Source organism: Anser cygnoides, unplaced genomic scaffold (genome assembly GCF_040182565.1).
Source record: "Anser cygnoides isolate HZ-2024a breed goose unplaced genomic scaffold, Taihu_goose_T2T_genome scaffold_44_1, whole genome shotgun sequence".
Lineage (NCBI taxonomy): Eukaryota > Metazoa > Chordata > Aves > Anseriformes > Anatidae > Anser > Anser cygnoides.
Genome location: NW_027103068.1, coordinates 922,722 through 950,687, shown reverse-complemented (window position 1 = coordinate 950,687; position 27,966 = coordinate 922,722). Strand labels below are relative to the sequence as shown.

Sequence of the window (27,966 nt, the reverse complement as noted above, 5' to 3'; positions counted from 1 at the left end):
CCCCCCTTTCCCTATGACCCCCCCCTTTTCCCCATGGCCCCCCCTTTCCCTATAACCCCCCCACTTTTCCCCATGACCCCCCCGCGCCCCCCGCGCCCCCCCCCCCATCCCCGTGACCCCTCTCAGTCACCAGCCGTCACCTTTATTGTCCTCCCGCGGGGTCGCCACACTCGGGGGGGGGGGGGCGACACCCACCGTGTGCCCCCCCCCCCCAAAAAGCCCTTCTCCCCCCCCTCCTTAGCCCCCCCCGTGCCCCCCCCCCCGTGCCCCTCGTGCGTCGCACGAGGCCGGATCGGGTTCCCGGATGCCACCGCGGCCGCCGGCGGCTATTTGGGGCCGTAACCGGAGAGGGGGGGGGCGGGGAGAGACGGGGGGGGGTTGGGGAGGGAGGGGGGGCACCGTGTCCTCGTGCACCCTCGTGAACCCCCCCGTGCCCCCCCTCCCCCTCGTGCATCGTTATCCCCCGGGGTCCTCGTGTGTCCTCGTGCACGGGGGTCACAGGGGGGCACGGGGGCTGCTGTCCTTGGGGTATCCCCCCCGTGCATCCTTGTGAGTCCTCGTGCACCCTCGTGAGTCCTCGTGCATCCTCGTGAGTCCTCGTCCTCGTGAGTCCTCGTGCACGCTTGCACGTCGTCGTGCAGTCTCACGCCCTCTCGTGCACCCCCCGCTCGTCCTCGTGCGTCCTCGTGCAACCCCCTTTCCCCTCGTGCATCCTTGTGAGTCCTCGTGCATCCTCGTGCAACACCGCTTGCGCTTCGTGTGCCCCCGTTTGTCCTCGTGCATCCTTGTGTGCCCCCGTTTGGCCTTGTGCACACATTTGTCCTCGTGCGCAGTGTCCTCGTGCGCTCTTGTGCATCCTGGTGCGCCCCGTGTCCTCGTGCACCCCGTGTCCTCGTGCACGCCTTTATCCTTGTGCACCCTCGTGCACCCTGTGTCCTCGTGCGCCCTCGTGCGTCCTTGTGCACCCCATGTCCTCGTGCACCCGGTGTCCTTGTGCACGCCTGTATCCTCGTGCACTCTGCGTCCTTGTGCGCCCGTTTATCCTCGTGCACCCCGGTGCAGCGTCGTGCTCCCCACGTCCTCATGCAGCCTTGTGCATTCTTGTGCACCCCACATCCTTGCACGCCCTTGTGCACCCCGTGTCCTTGCACACCCTTGTGCATCCTCGTGCGCCTCGTGTCCTTGCACGCCCTCGTGCACCCTTGTGCACTCTGTGTCCTTGCACGCCCTTGTGCATCCCCGCGTGCCTCGTGTCCTCGCATGCCCTCGTGCATCCTTGTGCACCCCACAGCTTTGCACGCCCTTGTGTACCCCGTGTCCGTGCACACCCTCGTGCACCCCACATCCCTGCACACCATCCTGTGCCCTTGTGCACCCCGTGGCCTTGCACACTCTTGTGCACCTCGTGGCCTTGTGTGCCCTCGTGCGCCCTCGTGCACCCCATGTCATTACATACTCTTGTGCACCCCGCATCCTTGCACACCCTCTTGTGCCCTTGTGCACCCCATGTCCTTGCATGCCCTCGTGCACCCCATGTCCTCGCACAGCCTCGTGCACCCCGCATCCTTGCACACCCTCGTGTGCCCTTGTGCACCCCATGTCCTTGCACGCCCTCGTGCACCCCGTGTCCTCGCACACCCTCGTGCACCCCACATCCTTGCACACCCTCCTGTGCCCTTGTGCACCCTGTGTCCTTGCACGCCCTCGTGCACCCCGTGTCCTCGCACAGCCTCGTGCACCCCGCATCCTTGCACACCCTCGTGTGCCCTTGTGCACCCCCCCGTGTACCCCGTGTCCTCGCACGCCCTCGCACAACCTCGTGCACCCCACGTCCTTGCACACCCTTGTGCACCCTCGCGCACCCCCATCCTCGCACACCCCCCTTCCTCCTCTCTCCCCCCTCCTCCCCCCACCCCCTTTCACCCCCCCCCTTCCCCCTCTCACCCCCCTCCTTTCCCCCCCCACCCCCCCTCACACCTGCGTCACCAAACGCCACGGCGGGGGCCCCCCCACCCCCCCTATCCCGACCCCCCGACCTCCCCATCCGCCATCTCCCCCTCCCCCCGGCTTTGGGGCCGGGGTCGGGGGGCTCGGGGGCGGGCGGGTGCAAGGGGCAAGGGGGGCCGGGACGCACTCGCCCCCTTCCTCCCCCCGCAGCTCGCGGCGGTAGAAGAAGCTGAAGTTGGAGACGATGACGGGGACGGGCAGCGAGATGGTGAGGACGCCGGCGATGGCGCAGAGCGAGCCCACCAGCTTGCCCCCCACCGTCACCGGCGCCATGTCCCCGTAGCCCACGGTGGTCATGGTGACCACGGCCCACCAGAAGGCCTGCGGGATGGAGGTGAAGCTGGTGCCGGCGTCTTCGGCCTCGGCGAAGTAGACGGCGCTGGAGAAGAGGACGACGCCGATGAGGAGGAAGAAGATGAGGAGGCCCAGCTCCCTCATGCTGGCCTTGAGGGTCTGCCCCAGGATCTGAAGCCCCCTCGAGTGGCGGGAGAGCTTGAAGACGCGGAAGACGCGCACCAGGCGGATGACGCGCAAGATGGCGAGCGACATGGCCGGCTGCCCAACGCCGCGCCGGCGGGCCAGCTCGGTGCCCAGCGCCACGAAGTAGGGCGCGATGGCCGCCAGGTCGATGAGGTTCATGGCGTTGCGGAAGAAGGCCGCCTTGCTGGGGCTGGCCAGCAGCCGCACCAGCAGCTCCAGCGAGAACCAGCAGATGCAGAGGGTCTCCACCAGGAAAAAGGGGTCGTCCAGCCAGGGGCGGCTGCCGGTGCCGGCGGCGGCGGCGGTGGGGTCGCTGGTGTTGGGGGGCGGCGAGGGGAGCTGTAGGATGGGGGGAAATGGGGTGAGGGAGGGGTGGGGGGGTTATTGGGGGGGGGGGTTATTGGGGGTTAGGGCACGTACAGAGATCGGGGGCTTCTCCCCAGGATGGGTTATTGGGGGCTAGAACCCACCCAGACATTGGGGTCCCCTTCCTGGGATGGGTTATTGGGGTTAGGGCCTGCCCAGACAATGGGGTCTTCTCCCTTGTTGGGTTATTGGGGTTAGGGCCCACCCAGACATTGGGGTCCCCTTCCCGGGATGGGTTATTGGCGTTAGGGCCCCACCCAGACGTTGGGGTCTCCTCCCCAGAATAGCTTAATGGGGTTAAGGCCTACCCAGGGGTTGGGGTCCCGTCCCCAGGATGGGTTGTTGGGGTTAGGGCCTACCTGGAGGTAGGTTTTCCTTCCCCAGGGTGGGTTATTGGGGTTAGGGCCCACCCAGACATTGGGGTGCCCTTCCCAGAATAGCCTAATGGGGTTAAGGCCTACCCAGGGGTTGGGGTCCCCTCCCCAGGATGGGTTATTGAGGTTAGGGCCTACCTGGAGGTTGGGATCCCCTCCCCAGGATGGATTATTGGGGTTAGGGCCTACTTGGAGGTTGGGGTCTTCTTGTCAGGGTGGATTATTGGGGTTAGGACCCACCCAGACACTGGGGTCCCATCCATAGGATGGGTTATTTGGGTTAGGGCCTGCTTGGAGGTTGGGGACCCCTTACCATGATGGGTTATTGGGACTAGGGCCCACCCAGATATTGGGGTCCCCTTCCCAGGATGGGTTATTGGGGTTAGGGCCTACCTGGAGGTTGGGGACCCCTCACCATGATGGGTTATTGGGACTAGGGCCCACCCAGATATTGGGGTCCCCTTCCCAGGATGGGTTATTGGGGTTAGGGCCTGCTTGGAGGTTGGGGACCCCTCACCATGATGGGTTATTGGGACTAGGGCCCACCCAGATATTGGGGTCCCCTTCCCAGGATGGGTTATTTGGGTTAGGGCCTACCTGGAGGTTGGGGTCTTCTTGTCAGGGTGGGTTATTGGGGTTAGGGCCTGCATGGAGGCTGGGGTCTTCTCCCCAGGATGGATTATTGGGGTTAGGGCCTACCTGGAGGTTGGGGTCTCCTTGTCAGGGTAGGTTATTGGGGTTAGGGCCTACCTGGAGGTAAGTGTTCCTTCCCCAGAGTGGATTATTGGGGTTAGGGCCCGCCCAGACATTGGGGTCCTCTCCCCATAATAGCTTACTGGGGTTAGGGCCTGCCCAGAGGTTGGGGTCTCCTTGTAAGGATGGGTTATTGGGGTTAGAACCCACCCAGAAATTGGGATCTTCTCCCCAGGATGGGTTATCGGGTTTAGGGCCTACTTGGAGGTTGGGGTCTCCTTGTCAGGGTGGGTTATTGGGGTCAGAGCCCGCCTGGAGGTTGGGGTCTCCCCCGTAGGATGGTTTTTTGGGGGTAGGGCCTGCCCATATGTTGGGGTCTCCCTCACGGGATGGGTTATGGGGTGTCAGAGCCCACCCAGACATTGGGGCCCCCTCCCCATAATGGCTTTTTGGGGTTAGCGCCCACCCAGACACTGGGGTCCCCTCCCAGTGTTGGTTAATTGGGGTCAGAGCCCACCCAGACGCCCGTTAATTGGGGTCGAAGCCCACCCAGATATTGGTTAATTGGGGTCAGAGCCCACCCAGATGCCCGTTAATTGGGGTCGAAGCCCACCCAGATATTGGTTAATTGGGGTCAGGGCCCACCAAAGTCTTGGGGTCCCAGGAGGAGGAAGAGGAGGAGGACAATGAGGAAGATGAAGATGAGAACGATGAGAACAAGGAAGGAAGGAGGGGGAAAAGGACAACCGGGAACAGGAGAAAAGCAGAAAAATGATGATGAGGAGGAGGGGAAGAAGAAGAAGGAGGAGGAGGAGGAAGAGGAGGAAGAGGAAGAGTGGGAAAATGGGGACAAGGCTGATTGCGAAATGGATGAAGAAGAGAAATTACGAAAGAACGGGAAAATGATGAATAAAAATGTAACGAGAACCTAACGAAGGCAACGAGAAAATGATGAAGAACGATTACAAGACGGGAAAAGAGAGCGCTGACAGCGAGGATGATGAGGGAGAGCTCGGGAGGAAGAAAGGCGATGAAGATGATGGCGGGAAGGAGGAGGAAGCTGAGGAAATGAAGGACGGTGAGAATGGCGGTGGTGACGGCGCTGAGCAGATCGAAAAGAAGGATGGCAGTGGAAAGGATGAGACTGAGAATCGAAAAAAAATGAGAAAAGGAGGTTAAAAAGGAGGCTGATGAAGAGGAGGAGGCCGAGAAGAACGAGGAAGATGCTGAGGATGGTGGCGGAAAGGAGGCTGAGAGGGAGGATGATGAAGATGAGGTTGAGGAGGAGTAAAAGGAGGCTGAGAAGTGAATGAGGATGATGGTGAAGATGGGGAGGAAGGTGGTAAGGGTGGGGAGGGCGAAGATGAGACTGGGGAGGGCGACGAGGATGAGGCCGGGGAGGTCAATGAGGATGAGGATGGAGAAGATGGTGAGGATGAGGATGGGAAGGATAATGAGGATGAGGATGGGGAGGACAATGAGGCCGAGGCCAAGGAGGACGATGAGGAAAATGATGGGGAACACAAGGAGGATGAGGAAGGAGAGGACAATGAAGATGAGGCCAGGGAGGCCAAGGAGGATGAGGATGGAGAGGAAAACAAGGATGAGGCCAGGGAGGACAACGAGGATGAGGCCAGGGAGGCCAAGGAGGATGAGGATGGAGAGGACAACGAGGATGTGGCCAGGGAGGCCAAGGAGGATGAGGATGGAGAGGGCAACAAGGATGAGGCCAGGGAGGACAACGAGGATGAGGATGAGGAACATGAGGAAGATGAGAATGGAGAGGACAAGGAGGACAAGGATGGGGAACACAAGGAGGATGAGAATGGAGAGGACAACGAGGATGAGGCCAGGGAGGACAATGAAGATGAGGATGAGGAACATGAGGAGGATGAGGATGAAGAGGAAGAGCAGGATGAGGCCAGGGAGGACAAGGATGAGGAACACAAGGAGGATGAGGAAGGAGAGGACAACGAGGATGAGAATGTAGAGGACAATGGGGATGAGGATGGATAGGGCAACGGGGATGAGGCCGGGGAGGACAAGGAGGAATGAGGATGGAGAATACAACGAGGACGAGGAAGGAGAGGACAACGAGGATGAGGACAGGGAGGACGAGGATGAGGGACACGAGGAGGACGAGGAAGGAGAGCACAATGAGGATGAGGAAGGAGAGCACGACGAGGGACAAGGAAGGAGAAGACAACGAGGACGAGGATCACAACGAGGCCGCTGCCTCCCCCCACACCTACTCACCTGCGCGGCCGCCTCCCCCCCGCCCCGGAACTGGGGCAGGGTCTCCAGGCAGAAGACGACGATGGAGACCAGGATGACGAGGACGGAGAGCAAGGCGACGGCGCGGGCGGCGGGCGAGCTCTCGGGGTGCTCGCACAGCAGCCAGGCGCGGCGGCGCAGGCGGCCCCGGGGCAGCGGCCTCGCCACCTCCGTGCCCAAGCCTTCGGCCTCGCGCACCCGGCCTTCGGCCTCGGCGCCCAGCTGGTAGAACCTCAGCTCCTCCAAGAAGACGTCCAAGGGGACATCGGGCGGGCGGCGCAGCCTCCCCCGGACTGGTAGTAGTAGAGGACGGCGCCGAAGGCTCCCCGGTGCCGGTCGAAGAAATACTCGCGGCGTTGGGGGTCGAAGAAGCGCCGGCGTCGCCGGGGGTCCCCGAGGAGGGTGTCGGGGAAGCGCCGCAGCGTCCGGCCCAGGGTCTCGAAGCGCCGGCCGGCCACGTTGATGGCCACCCGCTCGCAGCAGCCCGTCGGTTCCACCATGGCCCCCGTGGGGGTCCGGGGACCCCCCCCGAAATGGCGGGGTGGGGGCCGGGAGGGGAGTTCCGGGGGGTTTCGGGGGCTTCTGCGAAGGTGGGGAGCCCCTAAGGGATTTGGAGGTCCCACAAGGGTCCTGTGGTGGGGGGAACACCCAAGGGACTTGAAATTCCTATAAGGACCCTATATAGGTATGGAGGAACCCTGAAAGTCCTTGGAGGCCCTACAAGATCCGTATGGAGTTGGGGGGACCCTAAAAGTCCTTCAAGGTCCCACGAGGGTCCTATGGGGGTGGAGGAACACCTGAGGTACTTGAAGTTCCTATAAGGACCCCATAGGTATGGGGGAACCCTAAGAGTCCTTGGAGGTCCTACAAGGGCCCTATAGTGGTGGAGGAACCCCTAAAGGACTTGGAGTTTCTATCAAGACCCTATAAATACGGACGAACCTTAAAAGTCTTTGGAGTTTCTATAAGGACTCTATATAGACGTGGAAAAACCCTAAAAGTCCTTGGAGGCCCTACAAGAACCCTATGGATTTGGGGGGCCTCAGACTCCTTGAAAGCCCCACAAGGCCCCTATGGAGTTGAGGGGGACCCTTAAAGTCCTTGGAGGTCCCCGAGGGCCCTATGGTGGTTGAAGAACCCCTGAAGTTCTTGGAGGACCCACAAAGACTCTATAGGGGCCCCTCAAAGTCTTTGGAGGTCCTACAAGAACCCTATGGAGATGGGGGGACCCTAAAAGTCCGTGAAGGCCCCAGAAGAACCCTATGGATTGGGGGGGGGGCTCAAAGTCCTCAAAGGCCCCACATGGGCCCTATGGAGTTAGGGGTACCCTAAAAGTCCTTAGAGGCCCTACAAGGCCCCTATGGATATGGGGGACCCTCAAAGTCCTTGAAGGTCCCACAAGGCCCCTATGGATATGGGGGGACCCTAAAAGCCCTTGGGGGTCCCCCGGGACCTGCTGCCACACTGAGCCCCCCCAAAAAAGGTCCTTGGGGTCCCTGCTGGCGTGGGGCCACCCCTCAGCCCTTGGTGGCCCCGCAGGGCCCTCTATGGGGTCACCGCCCCCCCCCCCAAATTCCGTGTAGGCCTCAAGGTCCCCTATAGGGTTATGGGGGGTGCCAACGTCCCCTGGGTGCCACTGCCCCCCCCCCCCAAAACCCTCTGGGGGTCCCCAACTTGTCACGGTGTCACCGGCCCCTGTCACAGGGGTGTCCCCGGCCCCGCTGTCCCCTGTCACCGCTCCATGGCCGGGGGGGCCACCACCGGGTGACCCCGGCCCCCGTCACCGGGTGTCCCCCGTCACCAGGTGTCCCCCCTCCGTCCCTTGTCACTGGGTGTCCCCTGTCACCGGGTGTCCCCCGTCAATGGGTGTCCCCAACCCCACTGTCCCCCGTCACCGGGTGTCCCCCCTGCCGTGTCCCCCCCACCGGCTGTCCCCTGTCACCGGGTGTCCCCCCCGTCCCCTGTCACCGGGTGTCCCCTGTCAATGGGTGTCCCCAACCCCTCTGTCCCCCGTCACCGGGTGTCCCCCGTCACCGGTTGTCCCCAACCCCACCATCCCCTGTCACCGTGTGTCCGCCCCCCACTCTCTCCCCCGTCACCGGGTGTCCCCAACCCCTCTGTCCCCTGTCACCAGGTGTCCCCCCACTGTCCCCCCCGTCACCGGGTGTCCCCCGTCACCGGGTGTCCCCGACCCCGCCGTCCCGCCGCCGGCTCTGTCCCGTAAACACCGTGGGGACGGTGTCGGGTTCCCCCCCACACCCCTCCCCGGCCATGTCACCCCCCCAGGGCTAAAAATAACAGGCGGAGGGGGTGACAGCAGGGGGGGTGACAACAGGCCGAGAGAGGGTGACAACAGACCGGGGGGGTGACAACAGGCCCAGGGGGTGACAGCAGGCCAAGGGGGGACGACAGGCCTGGGGGGTGACAGAAAGTGGAGGGGGGTGACAACAGGCCTGGGGGGTGACAACAAGTGGAGGGGGTGACGACAGGCCAAGGGGGGGACAACAGGCCGAGGGGGGACAACAGGCCTGGAGAGGGTGACAAGAAGTGGAGGGGGGTTACAACAGACAGAGGGGGGTGACGACAGGCCCCGGGGGTGACAACAGGCCAAGGGGGGGAAAACAGGCCTGGAGGGGGTGACAACAAGTGGAGGGGGTGACAACAGGCAGAGGGGGGTGACAACAGGCCCGGGGGGGACAACAGGCCAGGCCCCACTGGGACCCCCTTTAAAGGGGTAAAGCCGATGGGCAAGGGGTTGTCAGGAGGTTGCTATGGTAACGACAGGCGGTGTCACCCCCTGTTGCTAGGATACAGGCGGGGTGTTGCTATGCCGTTGCTATGGGGGGGGGCCGGGGGTTGCCAGGCGGTTGCTATGGCCGGGCCCCGCGTTGCTAGGCAGCGGGCAGGAGCTGTCAATCACTTCGCCGCCGTTGCTAAGGGCCCGCCCCCTCGGTTGCTAGGGCGTGGCAAGGCCCGCCCCCCCGTTGCTAAGGCGGGGACTTGTGGCGGGAATCACCTCCCCCCTCGGCGGAAGGATCCGGCCTGTTGCCACGGCAACCGGCCTTCCCCCCCCCCCCTCCCCGCGGAGGGATCTCGCGAAGCCCCGCCCACATCCCCCTCGCGCGGCCCCGCCCCTTCCCGCAGCGAGTTCCGGCTCCCGCCGCGCGCCGCCGCCGTGGGGCGGCCGCGCATGCGCAGAGGGCGCGAGGGCGGCCAGGCCGGAGCGGGCGGAGGGAGCGCGAGCGCCCGGGGGGTCCGTGAGGGGGGGGGGGAAGGGGGGGGGAGAGGTCACGTGGGGGTGGGGGGGCCGGGGGGGCTCTGAGGTGAGGTTTTGGGGTTTGGGGGGGGGGGGGACGTGAGGGGTTGTGGGGCCTGAGGGGGGGCTGGGGGGTTGTGGGGCCTGGTGTAGGCCTGGGGGGGGGGGGGGCTGGGGGGCAAAGGGGGGGCTCTGAGGGAGGTTTTGGGGCTTGGGGGTTGGGGGGTTTTGGGGGGGGGGTTATGGGGCCTGATAGAGGCCTGGGGGGAGGCTGTGGGGGTTTGGGGGGGGCTGTGGGGTAAAGGGGGGGCTTTGAGGGAGGTTTTGGGGTTTGGGGGGCTGTGAGGGGCTTGGGGGGCCTGGAGGGAGCCTGGGGGGGCTGTGAGGGGTTGTGGGGGGGGGGCTGGGGGTTTTGGGGGGGCTGGGGGGCAAGGGGGGGCTCTGAGGTGAGGTTTTGGGGTTCGGGGGGGGGGGCCTGAGGGGTTGTGGGGGCTGTGGGGTTGTGGGGGGGGGTTATGGGGCCTGGGGGGGGGCTGGAGGAGGCCTGGGGGGCTGGGGGGCAAAGGGGGGCTTTGAGGGAGGGTTTGGGGGGGTGTGAGGGGTTGTGGGGCCTGAGGGGGTGGCTGGGGGGCCTGGAGGAGGACTGGGGGTGTTGGGGGGGCTGGGGGCAAGGAGGGGGGCCTAGGAGGGGGCTTTTTTGGGGTGGGGGGTGAGGGGCTGGGGGGGGCTTGGGGGGGGATGGTGAGGGGGCCTGTGGGGCAAGGGGTCTCTGGGGGGGGTCTTTGGGGTTCGGGGGGGGCTGTGAGGGGTTGTGGGGGCTGGGGGGGGGTCCATGGGGTTTTGGGGGGGGCACAGGGGGGCATGGGAGGGGCTCTGAGGGGTGGTTTCGGGGTTTCGGGGGGGGGGGGGGTGTGAGGGGCTGAGGGGCCTGGGGGAGGCTATGAGGGGTGGGGGGGGGGGCTGGGGGATTTTGGGGGGGTCTCGGGGGGGCTTTTGGGGTTTTTGGGGGGGGTCGGGAGGGGCTGTGGGGCCTGGGCAGGGGCTGTGGGGTTTGGGGGGGGGGAAGGCAAGAGGTGAGTCTGTGAGGGGTCTTGGGGGGAATTTATGGGGTTGGGGGGGGGGGGCTGCGGGGGTTGGGGGGGCCTGGGGGCATGAGGAAAAGACTTGGCGATTTGGGGGGGACATTTTGGGGGGGGGGGGGGGCACGGGGAAGAGTTTGGGGCCTGCCCCGGGTCCCGTAGGGGCGCAGCAGCGCGGGGCTGGGGGCTTGGGGTCAGTGGGGCCGGGGGCGGCGTCCCCTCAACGCCTCCCCCTTATTTTTCCCCGTGTCGTGTGCCCCCCCCCCCCAATTTTCCCCTGTCTCCCCCCCCCCCCAGATCGCCCCACCATGACGCAGTTCCTGCCCCCCAACCTGCTGGCGCTCTTCGCCCCCGCGACCCCATCCCCTACCTGCCGCCGCTGGAGAAGCTGCCCCATGAGAAGCACCACAACCAGCCCTACAGCGGCATCGCGCCCTACATCCGCGAGTTCGAGGTCGGACCCCCCCCCAAAACCCCCTCATACCCCTCCCCAAAACCCTTTACGAACCCGTAACTCCCCCAAAGCCCCTCACGACCCCGTAACTGCCCGGAAAACCTTCACGACCCTATAATGCGGCCCCGTAGCTCCCCCCAAACCCCTCACAACCCTGTAACGCTCTCCCATAACCCCCCCAGAACCCCTCACGACCCCATAACCACCCCATAACCCCCCCCCCAAAACTCCTCAGGCCCCCCAGAACCCCTCACGACCCCAAAACCCTTCATGACCCCATAATTTGCCCCCCAAACACCTCACGACCCCATAGCTCCCCCAAAACCCCTCACAACCCTGTAACGTTCTCCCATAACCCCCCCAGAACCCCTCACGACCCCATAACCACCCCAAAACCTCTCATGACCCCATAATTTGCCCCCCAAACACCTCACGACCCCATAGCTCCCCCAAAACCCTTTACGAACCCGTAACTCCCCCAAAGCCCCTCATGACCCCGTAATCACCCGGAAAACCTTCATGACCCCATAACACGACCCCGTAGCCCCCCACAAAACCCCTCACGGTCCTATAACATCCCCCACAGTCCCCCCAAACCCCTCATGACCCCATAACATGCCCCCATAAGCCCCCCCAAAACCCTTCACGCCCCCATAACCCCCCAAAACGCTTCATGACCCCATAAGCACGCCCCCGTAACCATCCCCAAACCCCTCACGACCCCATAAACGCCCCAAAACCCTTCAGCCGCCCCTAACCACCCCCTCAAAACCCTTTATGACCCCATAACGCAATCCCATAACCCCCCAGAAACCCCTCACGACCCCATAACACCCCAGAAAATTCTCACAACCCCGTAACGCGCCCACCAAACCCCTCATGACCCCATAACCCCCCAAAACCCCTCATGCCCTCCTAACTCCCCCCAAAACTCCTCCTACCGCCCAAAACCCTACAAAACCCCATAACGCACCCCCCAAAATGCCTCATGACCCTATAGACCCACCCCAAAAATCCCTCATGACTGCATAACCCCCCAGAAAACCCTCGCGGCCCTACAACACGACCCCCAAACCCTTCATGACCCCATAGCACGACCCCATAGCTCCCCCAAAACCCCTCATGACCCCATAACCCCCCCAAAACCCCTCACGACCCCATAACCCCCACGTAAAACCTCTTATGCCCCCCAAAACCCGCTCCTGACCCCATAACCCCCCTAAAACCCCTCCCGACCCTACAACCCCCCCTTTTCCCTCCCAGGGCCCGTGCGATGCCCCCCAAAACCCCCTCCAAACCCCATAACTCCCCTAAAATCCCTCACAACCCCATAACCCCCCCCAAACCCCCCCAAAACCCCATAACCCCCCTAAAACTCCTCCTGACCCCATAACCCCCCAATAAAACTTCTCCCGACCCCATAACCTCCCCAAAATCCCTCCTGACCCCATAACCCCCCCCAAAACCCCCTCCCGACCCCATAACCCCCCCCCAAACCCCGTCCTGACCCCATAACCCCCCCAATAAAACCCCTCCTGACCCCATAACCCCCCCCAAAACCCCCTCCCGACCCTATAACCCCCCCCCAAAACCCCCTCCTGACCCCATAACCTCCCCCCAAAACCCTCCTGACCCTATAACCCCCCCTTTTTCCCCCCCCAGGACCCGCGCGACGCCCCCCCGCCGACCCGCGCCGAGACGCGGGAGGAACGCATGGAGCGAAAGGTACGGTGCCCCCCCAAATTAACGACCCCCCAAATCTCACGCCCCCCCCCCCTCCCCAATTCGGGGACCCCTTTAGGGACACGGGGTGGGCTTTGGGGACACCCTAAACCCCCCCCCTTATGGGATCGGGGATCCCAAAGCCCCCCCACGTGTGGTTTTGGGGCCCCCTCCCGCGGCTTCACCCCAATTTTTATTCGTCCCCCCCCCGATTTCCCAGCGGCGAGAAAAGATAGAGCGGAGGCAGCAGGAGGTGGAAAATGAGCTCAAAATGTGTAAGTTTGGGGTTTTTACCCCAAAAAATGGTTGGGGGGCCGGGGGGTTCATCTCTCACCTGACACCCCCCTTCTGTCCCCAAAATTTAGGGGACCCCCACAACGACCCCAACGCCCAAGGAGACGCCTTCAAAACCCTCTTCGTGGCCAGGGTGGTGAGTGCTGCGCCCCCCCCCGCCCTAAATTTATGGGGTCGGACCCCCCCGCCAGGCTTGTGGGGCCGCAGCCCCTCACCCTATTTCTGTCTCCCCCCCCCCCCAAAAAAAAAATCCCGACAGAACTACGACACGACGGAGTCCAAGCTGCGCCGGGAATTCGAGGTGTACGGCCCCATCAAGCGGGTGAGCCCCCCCCCCCAAAAAAAAAAAATCCTAAACCCTATAACCTCCCCCTTAAACCCCTAAATCCCCTTTTTCCTAAAGCCTCTGCTGCCTTTTCCCCAAAATCCGTAACCCCCCCTTTCCTTGTAACCCCCTTTTTCCTAAAAAAACCTTTTCCTAAAACCCTAAATCTCCTTTTCCCCAAAACCCATAATCCCCCTTTCCCTGTAGCCCCTTTTTTCCTAAAAACCCCTTTTCCTAAAACCCTAAATCTCCTTTTTCCCAAAACCCGTAACCCCCCTGTTCCCTGTAACCCCCCTTTTCCTGAAAAACCCTTTTCTTAAAATCCTAAAACCCCTAAAACCCCCTTTTCCTGAAATCCTAAAACCCCCCCCAACCCCCCCAAAAACCCAAACCCCATAACCTCTTCCACCCCATAACCCTTTCCCAAAACCCCCAAACCCCTTCTCCCCCTTCCCCTAACCCCCCACACCATATTCCGCAACCCCCCCCAAACCCCATAAATAACTCCCCCAAACCCCATAAATAACCCCAAAACCCCCCCAGATCTACGTGGTGTACAACATGTTTGTACAACAACCCCCTTTTCCCTCCCCAACTCCCCTACCCCATAACCCCACCCCCAACCCAAAACCCCCCAATAACCCCCCCAAAAACCCGAAACCCCGTAAATAACCCCGAAACCCCCTAAATAACCTCAAAAGCCCGTAAATAACCCCAAAACCCTGTAAATAACCCCAAAACCCCATAAATAACCCCAAACCCCCCAGATCTGCATGGTGTACAACAACCCCTTTTCCCCCTACCCCATAACACCACCCCCCAAAACCCCGTAAATAACCCCAAAACCCCGTAAATAACCCCAAAACCCCGTAAATAACCCCAAAACCCCGTAAATAACCCCAAAACCCCGTAAATTACCCCAAAATCCCGTAAATAACCCCAAAACCCCATAAATAACCCCAAACCCCCCAGATCTACATGGTGTACAACAACCCCTTTTTCCCCCTACCCCATAACACCACCCCCCAAAACCCCGTAAATAACCCCAAAACCCCGTAAATAACCCCAAAACCCCGTAAATAACCCCAAAACCCCGTAAATAACCCCAAAACCCCGTAAATAACCCCAAAACCCCGTAAATAACCCCAAAACCCCGTAAATAACCCCAAAACCCCGTAAATAACCCCAAAACCCCGTAAATAACCCCAAAACCCCGTAAATTACCCCAAAACCCCGTAAATTACCCCAAAATCCCGTAAATAACCCCAAAACCCTGTAAATAACCCCCAACCCCTCCCCAGATCTACATGGTGTACAACAACCCCTTTTTCGCCCCTACCCCATAACCCCCAACCCCCAATAACCCCCAAAAAAACCCAAACCCCCGTAGATAACTCCAAAACCCTATAAATAACCCCAAAACCCCATAAATAATCCCCAAACCCCCCAGATCTACATGGTGTACAACAACCCCTTTTTCCCCCTACCCCATAACCCCACCCCCCCCAATAACCCCGTAAATAACCCCCAAACCTCGTAAATAACCCCCCAAACCCTGTAAATAACGCCACCCCCCCCCCAGATCTACATGCTTGTACAACAACCCCTTTTTCCCCCTCCCCAACTCCCCTACCCCGTAACCCCATAACCCCACCCCCCAAAACCCCCAAAAAACCCCAAAACCCCGTAAATAACCCCAAAACCCTGTAAATAACCCCCAACCCCCCTCCCCAGATCTACATGGTGTACAACAACCCCTTTTTCCCCCTACCCCATAACCCCACCCCCCCAAATAACCCCGAAACCCCGTAAATAACCCCAAAACCCCGTAAATAACCCCAAATCCCCCCCCAGATCTACATGGTGTACAACAACCCCCTTTTCCCCCTCCCCAACTCCCCTACCCCGTAACCCCACCCCCCCAAACCCCAAAAAAACCCCGAAACCCCGTAAATAACCCCCAAACCCCCTAAATAACCCCAAAAGCCCCTAAATAACCCCAAATCCCCCCCCCAGATCTACATGGTGTACAACAACCCCTTTTTCCCCCTACCCCATAACCCCACCCCCCAAAATAACCCCGAAACCCTGTAAATAACCCCGAAACCCCGTAAATAACCCCGAAACCCCCCCAGATCTACATGGTGTACAACAACCCCTTTTCCCCCTACCCCATAACCCCACCCCCCAAATAACCCCCGAAACCCCGTCGATAACCCCAAAACCCCGTCAATAACCCCAAAACCCCGTCAATAACCCCAAAACCCCGTAAATGACCCCGAAACCCCGTAAATAACCCCAAATCCCCCCCCCAGATCTACATGGTGTACAACAACCCCTTTTTCCCCCTACCCCATAACCCCACCCCCAGATAACCCCAAAACCCCATAAATAACCCCAAAACCCCATAAATAACCCCAAAACCCCATAAATAACCCCAAAACCCCGTAAATAACCCCAAAACCCCGTAAATAACCCCAAAACCCCGTAAATAACCCCAAATCCCCCCCCAGATCTACATGGTGTACAACAACCCCCTTTTCCCCTACCCCATAACCCCACCCCCCCAATAACCCCGTCAATAACCCCGAAACCCCGTAAATGACCCCAAAACCCCGTAAATAACCCCGAAACCCCGTAAATAACCCCAAATCCCCCCCCCAGATCTACATGGTGTACAACAAGCGCTCCGGCAAACCCCGCGGCTACGCCTTCATCGAGTACGAGCACGAGCGGGACATGCACTGTGAGTACCCCCCGCGGCCCCCCCCCGTGCATGCGCACCCCCCTCACCCCCACCCCGTAACCCCCCCCCCCCCAACGCCCGCAGCCCCCCCAGGTGAGTCCCCGGGGAGGAGGAGGAGGAGGAGGAAGGAGAGCGGCGGCGCCGTCGTGGTGGTTGGGGGGAGGGGCGTTTTGGGGGGGGGGGGGGGGTGTTTTGGGGTGGCGGCGCGGGGGGGGGGACGCGCCGGGGGGGTGCGATTAATTAACGCTGTTTTATTGTCACTGCAGCCACCTTTGTGATGGCTTTTGCCACTGCTGGCTTGCAGCTGATCCTAGTGCTCCTCCCCCTTACAACACCTCAGTGTATGGTTGGTATAAGGGTTTGTATCGTTTGGTAAGACGCCGAGCGCCCCCCGACCCCCCCGAACCCCCCGTCCCGAGAGGAGAGAGAAAAAAAAAAATTTAGGCAAAAAAAGAAAAAAGTAAGGAATCCCCGAAAAAAAAGGGTCTACAGGCACAAAAAAAATAAAAAAAATCAGGAATTCCCGAAAAAAAGGGTCTTCAGAAAAAAAAAATTAAAAAAAATTAGGAATCCCTGAAGAAAAAGGTCTTCAGAAAAAAAAAAATTAGGAATCCCTGAAAGAAAGGGTCTTCAGAAAAAAAAAAGGAAAAAAAATTAGGAATTCCCGAAAAAAAGAGTCTTCAGAAAAAAAAAAAAAGGAAAAAAAGGGGTCTTTAGCCAAAAAAAAAAAAAAAAAAAAGATAAGGAATTCCCGAAAAAAAGGGTCTTCAGAAAAAAAAATTTAAAAAATTAAGGAATCCCTGAAAAAAAAGGATCTTCAGAAAAAAAAAATAAAAAATTAAGATGAATCCTTGAAAAAAGGGTCTTCAGAAAAAAAAAATAAAAAAAAATGAGGAATCCCCGAAAAAAAGGGGTCTTCAGAAAAAAAAATTAGGAATCCCCGAAAAAAAGGGTCTTTAGCCAAAAAAAAAAAAAAAAAAAAAATTAGGAATTCCTGGAAAAAAGGGTCTTCAGGCAAAAAAAAAAAAAAATCGGAATTCCCAAAAGAAAAGGGTCTGCAGGCAAAAAAAAATACAAAAATTAGGAGTCCCTGAAAAAAAGGGTCTTCAGAAAAAAACAAATAAAAAAAATGAGGAATCCCTAGAAAAAAGGGTCTTCAGAAAAAAAAAAAAGAAAAAAAAAATGAGGAATCCCCGGAAAAAAAAGGGTCTTCAGGAAAAAAAAAGAAAAAAAAATGAGGAATCCCTGAAAAAAAGGTCTTCGGGCGAAAAAAAAAAAAATTAGGAATCCCTGAAAAAGAAGGGTCTTTAGGCCAAAAAAAAAAAAGAAAAAGAAAATAAAAAGAAAAAATTAGGAATCTTCGGAAAAAAGGGTCTTCAGGAAAAAAAAAATTAAAAAAAAAAAATGAGGAGTCCCTGAAAAAAAAGGGTCTTCAGAAAAAAAAAAAAAAAAAGAGGAATCATTGCAAAAAAAGGGTCTTCAGGCAAAAAAAAGAGAAAAATTAGGAATCCCCGGAAAAAAAGGGTCTTCGGGGACAAAAAAAAAGAAAAAATGAGGAATCCCTGAAAGAAAGGTCTTCCGGGAAAAAAAAATAAATAAAAAATGAGGAATCCCTGAAAAAAAGGGTCTTCGGGCAAAAAAAAAAAAAAAAGATTAGGAATCCCTGCAAAAAAGGGTCTTCAGGCAAAAAAAAAAAAAGGAAAAATTAGGAATCCCTGAAGAAAAAGGGTCTTCGGGGAAAAAAAAATTAGGAATCCCCGACAAAAGGGTCTTCGGGGAAAAAAGAAAAAAAAAGAGGAATGCCCTGGAAAAAAGGATCTTCAGGACAAAAAAAAAAAAAGAAAAATTAGGAATCCCTGAAAAAATGGGTCTTTAGGTAAAAAAAAAAAGAAAAAATAGGAATCCCCGAAAAAAGGGTCTTGAGGCAAAAAAAAAAAAAAAAAATTAGGAATCCCCGAATAAAAGGGTCTTCGGGCAAAATAAAAAAAAAAAAAGAAAAAATTAGGAAAAAAGAGTGCTCGATGGCAAAAGGAAGGAGGAAAAAAGTGTCCTTAATGGCAAAAAAAAAAAAAGCGTAAAAATGGTCCTTATTGGCAAAAAAAAAAAAAAGGGCAAAAAAAAAATCGTTGATGTAAAAAAAAGCAATAAAAAAGTTGTTTATGTCAAAAAAAAAAAGCGCCCAAATGTCAAAAAAAGACCGAAAAATTTGTTTATGTCAAGAAAAAAGGTCAAAAAAGTCCTTTATGTCAAAAAAAAAAAAAGCCAAAAAATCTTCATGTAAAAAAAAGCCCAAAAAATCTGCTTTATGTAAAAAGAAAAAAGCCAAAAAAATTCCTTTATGTCAAAACCAAAAAAACCTCCTTTATGTCAAAAAAAAGCCAAAAAAAATCCTTTATGTCAAGAAAAAGCCAAAATAAATACTTTATGTCAAAAAAAGGCCAAAAATTCTTTTATGTCAAAGAAAAACCCCAAAAAATTGCTTTATGTAAAAAAAAAGGCCCAAAAAACTCCTTATTGTCAAAAAAGCATAAAAAGCCTCCTCAATGTTAATAAAGGGCCCCAAAAATTCCTTTATGTAAAAAAAAAAAGCCAAAAAAACTCCTTTATGTCAAAAAAAAGGCCAAAAAAATCCTTTATGTCAAAAAAAGGCCAAAAAACCAATTTTATGTAAAAAAAAAAAGGCCAAAAAACAGTTTTATGTCAAAAAAAAGGCCAAAAAAAACAATTTTATGTCAAGAAAAAGGCCAAAAAAACCAATTTTATGTCAAAAAAAGGCCAAAAAACTCCCTTTATGTCAAAAAAAAAGGAAAAAAAAATCCTTTATGTAAAAAAAAAAAAGCCAGAAAATTCTTTTATGTTAAGAAAAGGCCAAAAAACTCCTTGATGTCAAAAAAAAGCCCCAAAAAACTCCTTAATGTCAAAAAAAGGCCAAAAAAAACTCCTTTATGTCAAAAAAAGGCCAAAAAAAGTCCTTTATGTAAAAAAAAAAAGGCAAAAATTCCTTAATGTTAAAAAAAAGGCAAAAAATACTCTGGAATGTCCAAAAAAATACTCTTTAATGTCTAAAAAAACCTTAATGTAATGTCAAAAAATCCCTTAATGTCAAAAAAAACCTATTGATTTAAAATAAAAAAAGCTCTTAATGTTAAAAAAGGCAAAAAAAAATCCTTAATGTTAAAAGAAAAAATCAAAAAAATTTCCTTAATTTTAAAAAAAATCACGAAAAAAGCCTCATTAATGTCCGAAAAAGGCCAAAAAAAAAAATATATTAATGGCAAAAAGAAACAAAAAATCTTCCTTAATGTCCAAAAAAAAAAACCACCGAAAAAATCTCCTTAATGGTAAAAAAAAAAAAAGGCAAAATAACAAAAAAAAATCATTAATGGCAAAAAAAGGAAAAAAAAACACCAAAAAAGTTGGCAAAATGGCAAAAAAATGGCAAAATGGCAAAAAAATGGCAAAATGGCAAAAAAATGGCAAAAAAAATTCCTTAATGGCAAAAAAAATGCTAAAAAATCCTCCTTAATGCCCCCCCCCCCCAAAAAAAAAAGGGAAGGAAAATGGAAAAAGTCTCCTTAATATCAAAAAAAAAACCCCAAAATCTCTTAATGTCAAAAAAAAAAAAAAAGCTCTTTAACCCCCCCCAAAAGAAAAAGTCCAAAAAACCCCTAAAAAACTCCTTAATCTCAAAAAAAAAAAAAGCGAGGAAAGCTCCTTAACCCCCCCCAAAAAACATAAAAACCTCCTTAACCCCCCCAAAAAAAGCACTTTTTAACGCCCCCCCCAAAAAAAATCCCCCAAACCCCTCTTTAACCCCCCAAAACGCCAAAAAAAACCACCTTAACCCCCCCAAAAGACCAAAAAACCTCTTTATCCCCCCAAAAAACCTCCTTAACCCTCCCGAAACCCCCAAAAACCTCCGTAGCCCCCCCCCCAAAAACAACCCCCCTCAACCCCCCCCAAAAACTAAAAACCCTCCAAACCCCCTTTTTTAGCCCTAAAACCCCCTTTTTAAGCCCCCCCCTTTTAAATATTGGGGCGCTGGCAGCCCCCCCAGAAGAAAATCAAGCAGGGTTCGCCCCTACTTCCCATAAAGCCCCCCCATAAGACCCCCCCCCCCAAAAAAAAAAACCCTTAAGCGGCCCCCCTCGTCCAATTTTTGGGGTGCAGGACGGGGATGCCCCCCATTTATTGCCCCCCCCCCCCCCATTTTAATTTCCCCCAATTTTATTGACCCCCCCGTTCTATTTTCTGCATTTTATTGACCCCCCCATTCTATTTTCCCCCATTTTATGGCCCCCCCATTTTAATTTCCCCCATTTTATGGCCCCCCCATTTTATGGCCCCCCCATTCTATTTTCCCCCATTTTAAGCCCCCCTTTTTAAATTTCCCCCATTTTATGCCCCCCATTTTAATTTCGCCATTTTATGGCCCCCCATTCTATTTTTCCCCATTTTATGCCCCCCCATTTTAATTTCCCCCATTTTATGCCCCCCCCCATTTTAATTTCCCCCATTTTATGCCCCCCATTTTAATTTCCCCATTTTATGGCCCCCCCATTCTAATTTTTCCCCATTTTATGCCCCCCCCCATTTTAATTTCCCCCATTTTATGCCCCCCCATTTTAATTCCCCCATTTTATGGCCCCCCCATTCTATTTTTCCCCATTTTATGCCCCCTTTTTAAATTTCCCCCATCTTATGGCCCCCCCATTTTAATTCCCCCATTTTATGGCCCCCCCATTTTATGGCCCCCCCCATTCTATTTTCCCCCATTTTATGCCCCCATTTTATGGCCCCCCCATTTTAATTCCCCCATTTTATGGCCCCCCCCATTCTATTTTTCCCCATTTTATGCCCCCCCCTTTAAATTTCCCCCATCTTATGGCCCCCCCATTTTAATTCCCCCATTTTATGGCCCCCCATTTTATGGCCCCCCCCATTCTATTTTCCCCCATTTTATGCCCCCCATTTTATGGCCCCCCCATTTTAATTCCCCCATTTTATGGCCCCCCCCATTCTATTTTTCCCCATTTTATGCCCCCCTTTAAATTTCCCCCATCTTATGGCCCCCCCATTTTAATTCCCCCATTTTATGGCCCCCCCATTTTATGGCCCCCCCATTCTATTTTCCCCCATTTTATGCCCCCCATTTTATGGCCCCCCCATTTTAATTCCCCCATTTTATGGCCCCCCCATTCTATTTTCCCCCATTTTAAGCCCCCCCATTTTAATTTCCCCCATTTTATGCCCCCCCCATTTTAATTCCCCCATTTTATGGCCCCCCCCATTTTAATTCCCCCATTTTATGGCCCCCCATTCTATTTTCCCCCATTTTATGCCCCCCCCATTTTAATTCCCCCATTTTATGGCCCCCCCCATTCTATTTTTCCCCATTTTAAGCCCCCCTCTCTTTAAATTTCCCCCATCTTATGGCCCCCCCATTTTAATTCCCCCATTTTATGGCCCCCCATTTTATGGCCCCCCCCATTCTATTTTCCCCCATTTTATGCCCCCGGTTTATGGCCCCCCCATTTTAATTCCCCCATTTTATGCCCCCCCATTTTAATTCCCCCATTTTATGGCCCCCCCATATTAATTTCCCCATTTTATGCCCCCCCCCATTTTATGGCCCCCATTTTAATTTCCCCATTTTATGGCCCCCCATTTTAATTCCTCCATTTTATGGCCCCCCCCATTTTAATTCCCCCATTTTATGCCCCCCCATTCTATTTTCCCCCATTTTAAGCCCCCCCATTTTAATTTTCCCCATTTTATGGCCCCCCCCATTCTATTTTCCCCCATTTTATGCCCCCTACTTTATGGCCCCCCCATTTTAATTCCCCCATTTTATGGCCCCCCCATTCTATTTTTCCCCATTTTATGCCCCCCCATTTTAATTCCCCCATTTTATGCCCCCCCCGATAATATGGCCCCCCCATTCTATTTTCCCCCATTTTATGCCCCCCCATTTTAATCCCCCCGTTTTTTGCCCCCCCTTTATTATATCCCCCCCCTTATTATATTTGGGGGGGGGGTGACCCCAAAATGTCCCCCCCCCCAGGGCAGCAGGCAGGGTTTGTGCCCCCCCCCCCCAAAGCACGGTCACAGCCTCAGTCTCCGCTGGGGTTCGGGACCCGTGGCCCCCCCCCAGAAAAAAATTTGGGGAATGGGGGGGGGGGGAAGTTTGTCAGGGTGGCCCCCCCCGCCCCCTGCGGCGGGGGGCAGTCAGGTAGGGCCCCCCCCGGTGTAAAACCCCCATAAAATGAGGAAGGTGGGGGGGGGGGCTGCAAATTTGTGCCCCCCCCATTTGAAAGACGAGGATAAAAGGGGGGGGGCTGCAAGTGTATGCCCCCCCCCAGGATGAGCAGGAATTTTGGGGGGGGGGGGGCGCAGAGCTTGTGCCCCCCTGCAGACCCCCATACCCGGTTGTTTGTGTAGGACCTACAGCATCGTTCTGGGGGGGGGGCGGGGGGGGATTTGGGTTATTTGGGGGGGGGGGGCTTGCCCCCCTGACCCCCCTCGGGGAAAATAAAACCAGGAGCCCCCCCCGGTCACCCCTGACCGTGGGCAGGGAGGGGGGCATTTTTGGAGGGGGCACAGCCCCCCCCCCCCCTAATTTTTAGGGGGGATAAAATGGGGGGGGGGGGACGTGCGATGGGGACCCCTGGGGGTCCCAGCGGTTTGGGGGGGGGGACTTTGAGGGGGGGGGGGGGGAGGTTTTTCAGGGGGGGGGGGGGGTCAGGGAGGTGGGTTTTTTTTGGGGGGGGGGGTCGCGGGGCGGCGGGGGGGGGGGCGCATTCGGAAGGGTCTCAGGTAAGGCCCCAGCGCCCGGAGCTGCATCCTGCGGAGGGGCCCCCCCGGCCGGGGGGGCGCGGACCCGCTCCCGCCGCCGCTCGCCCCAGGACTTGGACTTTAATTTTTTTTATTGGGGGGGGATTTAATTAATTTTGGGTGGGGGGGGGGCTTGAAACGCGCCGCTAAATTACCCCCCCCCCCATTTAGGTGTTAATGGGGGGGGGGGGGCACAGGTAAGGCAGCGCCAGGGCTGCCCCCGCCACGCTGTGAGTGGGGTTTTTTTTGGGGGGGGGGGGCTCCGCATCCGTCTGTCCGTGTCCCCCCCCCCCCCCCCCAAAAAAATAAATGGGGGGGGGGACACACGGAGGGGGGGGGGGAACGCGGCCCTAACCTGCCTTTCCTTTGCAGCATCGCGATGTGTTTTTTGGGGGGGGGGGCTGCGTTGCCCCCCCCCGTTTTGTGTGCGTGTGTCCCCCCCCCCCGTGTCCCCCCCCTCGTTTGTGTCCCCTCCCCCGTTTGCGTCCCCCACCCCTCCCATTTCTGTGTGCCCCCCCCCCCAAAAAAAATTCGGGGGTGACCGCGCGCCCCGCCGCGCTCGTGCCTTGTGCTAACTGGAAAGGGGGGGTGTTTTAACGGGGCGGGGGGGGGATTTTAACGGGGCGGGGGGGGGATTTAACGGCGGGGGGGGGCTCGCCCGGCCCCGCCGTGGCTGATGCCCCCCTTTTGCCCCCCCCGGACCCCCCTCTCTGTTGCAGCCGCCTACAAGCACGCCGACGGGAAGAAGATCGACGGGCGCCGGGTGCTGGTGGACGTGGAGCGAGGGCGCACGGTCAAGGGCTGGCGCCCCCGACGCCTCGGTGAGCCCCCCGGGGGGTCCTTAGGGTGCCCCCCCCACCCCAAAATCCCCCCCTCACTAAAATCGTGGTTTTTTTGGTTTTTTTTCTCGCAGGGGGTGGGTTAGGTGGCACCCGCCGGGGCGGCGCCGACGTCAATATCCGGCACTCGGGGCGCGACGACACCTCCCGCTACGACGAGCGGTGAGTTGGGGTTTTTTTGGGGGGGGGGGGCACCCTAAGGACCCCCCCACCAACTCCGGGAGGGCATCCTGGGGTTGGTTTGGGACCCCCTGGGATGGGTCAGGGACCCCCAGGGTGGTTTGGGACCCCCTGGGGTGGGTTGGGGTCCCCCAGGTCCCCTTTGGGACCCCCTTAGGATGGGTCAAGGTCCCTCAGGGTATTTTTGGGACCCCCTGGGATGGGTCAAGGTCCCCCAGGGGGTTTCGGGACCCCCTGGGATGGGTTGGGGGCCCCCAGGTCCCTTTTGGGACCCCCTGGGGTGGGTTGGGGGCCCCCAGGTCCCTTTTGGGACCCCCTGGGATGGGTCAAGGTCACCCCAGGATGGTTTGGGACCCCCCTGGGATAGGCTAGGGGTCCCCGGGTCCCTTTTGGGACCCCCTGGGATGGGTCGGGGTCCTTCAGGTCCCTTTTGGGACCCCCTTAGGATGGGTCAAGGTCCCCCAGGGGGTTTCTGGGACCCCCCTGGGATGGGTTGGGGTCCCCCAGGTCCCTTTTGGGACCCCCTGGGGTGGGTTGGGGTCCCCCAGGTCCCTTTTGGGACCCCCCTGGGATGGGTCAAGGACAGCCCAGGGGGGTTTGGGACCCCCTGGGATGGGTTGGGGGCCCCCAGGTCCCTTTTGGGACCCCCTTAGGAGATGGGTCAAGGTCCCCCGGGATATTTTTGGGACCCCCTGGGATGGGTCAAGGACCCCCAGGGGGTTTCCCCGGGAGCCCTCTGGGGTGGGTTGGGGTCTTCCAGATCCCTTTTGGGACCCCCTGGGATGGGTCAAGGTCCCCCAGGGTATTTTTGGGACCCCCTGGGATGGGTCAGGGATCCCCTGGGATAGGTCAGGGGTCCCCGGGTCCCTTTTGGGACCCCCTGGGATGGGTCGGGGTCCCCCAGGTCCCTTTTGGGACCCCCTTGGGATGGGTCAAGGTCCCCCAGGGTGGTTTCTTTGGGTTCCCTTGGGATGGGTCAGGGTCGCCCAGGTCCCTTTTGGGACCCCCTGGAGATGGGTCAAGGACCCCCAGGGTATTTTTGGGACCCCCTGGGATGGGTCAGGGATCCCCCAGCTCCTTTTTGGGACCCCCTGGGGTGGGTCAAGGTCCCCTTTGGACCCCCTGGGATGGGTTGGGGGCCCCCAGGTCCCTTTTGGGACCCCCTGGGATGGATCAAGGACCCCCAGGGTGGTTTTGGGACCCCCTGGGATGGGTCAGGGACCCCCAGGTCCCCTTTAGGACCCCTGGGATGGGTCTGGGTCCCCTTTAGGACCCCCTGGGATGGGTTGGGGTCCCCCAGGGTATTTTTGGGACCCCCTGGGATGGGTCAGGGTCCCCCAGGTCTCGTTAGGGACCCCTGGGACGGGTCAGGGTCTCCTCGGATCCCCCTTGGGACCCCCTGGGATGGGTCAGGGACCCCCAGGTCTCGTTAGGGACCCCCTGGGATGGGTCAGGGTCTCCTCGGATCCCCTTTGGGGCCCCCTGGGATGGGTCTGGGTCCCCTTTAGGACCCCCTGGGATGGGTCGGGGTCCCCCAGGTCCCTTTGGGACCCCCCTGGGATGGATCAGGGTCTCCTTGGGTCCCCCTTGGGACCCCCTGGGATGGGTCAGGGACCCCCAGCTCTCTTTTGGGACCCCTGGGATGGGTCAGGGTCTCCTCAGATCCCCTTTGGGACCCCCTGGGATGTTCCAGAGCCCCCCCACCCCGCGCTCAGAACCCCTTTAACCCCCCCCCCCCCACTATTTCAGCCCCTTTTACCCCTTACCACCCGCATCCCCCTCCCCGATTAACCGCTTCTCCTTCTCTCCCCCCCCTCCCAAAAGGGACCGCGAACGGGAACGCGAACGCGAGCGCCGGGAGCGTTCCCGGGAACGGGACCGCCGGCGATCTCGGTCCCGGGACCGCCGCCGCCGCACCAGGAGCCGGGAAAAAGAAGAACGGGACCGGGGGAAACGGGGCGGCAGCCGGGAACGCAGCAAGGAGCGCGACCGCAAACGCCGCAGCCGCTCCCGCGACCGCAAGCGCGACCGCGACCGCGAGCGGGACCGCAAGGACGAAGGGGCCCGAAGGACCCGAAAGCGGGGGGGGGGGTCCCGAAGAGCTCGGGGGGGGAGGCGGAGGCGGCGGCCCCCCCGGCCCCCCGGCGGGGGGGACGCGGAGGAGAAAGGGAGGGAGCGGGAGAGGCGCCGCGGGCACCGGGAACGGGAGCGGCGGCGGGAGCGGGAGCGCGAGCACAAGCGGGAGCGGGAGCGCCCCGAGCGGCGCGACGAGAGGACGGGGGGCGACGGGGGGGAGGCGCTGGCGGAGCCCCCCATTTCCTCGAGCCGCCCCCCCACGCCCTCCTCGCTGCCGGCCTCCGACGGCTACCTGGGCCCCGAGAACGGCTACCTGCTGGAGCCCCCCTGGAGTGAGCCCAATAAAGGTTGTTTTAAGGGGATCGGGGGGCTGCTGCGTCTGCTTGGGGGGGGGGGTTGGTGATGGGGAGGGGGGCCTTTTTCCCAAACTGGGGCTTTCTTCCAAAATTTGGGGGCTTTCTCCCGAAATTTGGGGGCTTTCTCCTGAAATTTGGGGGCTTTCTCCCGAAATTTGGGGGCTTTCTCCCAAAATTTGGGGGCTATCTCCCAAAATTTGGGGCCTTTTCTCCGACGAACTCGCGTTTTAAATCCCGAATCTGGGGCCTTTTCTCCCCAAATTTTGATGCCTTTTATACCCGGATTTGAGGACTCTCTCCCCAAATTTGGGGCCTTTTCTCCACAAATCCTTTCTCCCAAAATACTGGGGCGTTTTCTCCAACAAACTGGGGGTTTAGACCCCAAATTTGGGTCCCTTAACCCCAAATTTGCATCATTCCCCCCATTTGGGGGCCTTTTCTCCCCAGATTTTGATGCCTTTTTTCCCCAAATTTGAGGACTTTCTCCCCAAATTTGGGGCCTTTTCTCCACAAATCCTTTCTCCCAAGATCCTGGGGCATTTTCTCCAACAAACTTGGGGTTTAAACCCCAAATTTGGGTCCCTTAACCCCAAGTCTGCATCATTCCCCCCATTTGGGGGCCTTTTCTCCCCAAATTTGGATGCCTTTGTCCAGATAACTGGGGGCTTAAACCCCAAATTTGGGGCCCTCATCCCCAAATTTGCATCCTTCCCCCCAGACTACAAAATCTGGGGCCTTTTCTCCCAAATTTGGGACCTTTTCTCCACAAATCATTTCTCCCCAAATCCTGGGGGCCTTTTCTCCCCAAATTTTGACGACTTTTATCCCCAAATTTGAGGACTTTATCCCCAAATTTGGGGCCTTTTCTTCACACAAATCCTTTCTCCCAAAATCCTGGGGCATTTTCTCCAACAAACTGGGGGTTTAAATCCCAAATTTGGGGCCCTTATCCCCAAATATGCATCATTCCCCCCATTTGGGGGCCTTTTCTCCCCAGATTTTGACGCCTTTCTTTCCCTCAAATTTGAGGACTCTCTTCACCAAATTTTGGGCCTTTTCTCCCACAAATCCTTTCTCCCAAGATCCTGGGGCCTTTTCTCCCCAAACTTGGGGTGTTAAACCCCAAATTTGGGTCCCTTAACCCCAAATTTGCATCATTCCCCCCATTGGGGGCCTTTTCTCCCCAAATTTGGTGCCTTTGTCCAGATAACTGGGGGCTTAAACCCCAAATTTGGGGCCCTCATCCCCAAATTTTGGGCTTTTCTTCGCAGACTGCAAAATCTGGGGTCTTTCTTCTCCAAATCTGGGGGTTTCAACCCCGAACTTGGGTCCCTTATCCCCAAAGTTGCATCATTCCCCCAGACCACAAAATCTGGGGCCTTTTCTCCCCAAAATTTGAGGACCTTTTCTCCACAAATCCTTTTTCCCCCAATCCTGGGGCCTTTCTTGCAAAATACTGGGGCCTTTTCTCCAACAAACTGTGGATTTAGACCCCAGATTTGGGTCCCTTAACCCCAAATTTGCATCATTCCACCCAGACCCCAAAATTTGGGGGCCTTTTCTCCCCAAATTTGGGGCCTTTCTCCAGCGAACTGGGGGCTTAAACCCCAA

General features: G+C 57.0%; 2 protein-coding genes across 2 annotated transcripts; one reads left to right on the top strand and one right to left on the bottom strand.

Moving 5' to 3' along the window:
• Positions 1-1,971: 1,971 nt before the first annotated feature.
• On the bottom strand, positions 1,972-8,406 carry LOC136789382 (potassium voltage-gated channel subfamily A member 7-like). The gene is given in 3 exon segments (XM_066989439.1): positions 1,972-2,826; positions 6,177-6,478; positions 6,481-8,406. Coding segments are annotated over 3 exon segments (1,371 nt in total). The 5' UTR covers positions 6,695-8,406.
• Positions 8,407-10,837: 2,431 nt separating this feature from the next.
• On the top strand, positions 10,838-26,417 carry LOC136789324 (U1 small nuclear ribonucleoprotein 70 kDa-like). The gene is given in 10 exon segments (XM_066989365.1): positions 10,838-10,874; positions 10,877-10,983; positions 12,646-12,708; positions 12,926-12,980; positions 13,071-13,135; positions 13,259-13,321; positions 15,989-16,070; positions 23,624-23,725; positions 23,818-23,905; positions 25,748-26,417. Coding segments are annotated over 10 exon segments (1,317 nt in total). The 3' UTR covers positions 26,403-26,417.
• The last annotated feature ends 1,549 nt before the right edge of the window (positions 26,418-27,966 follow it).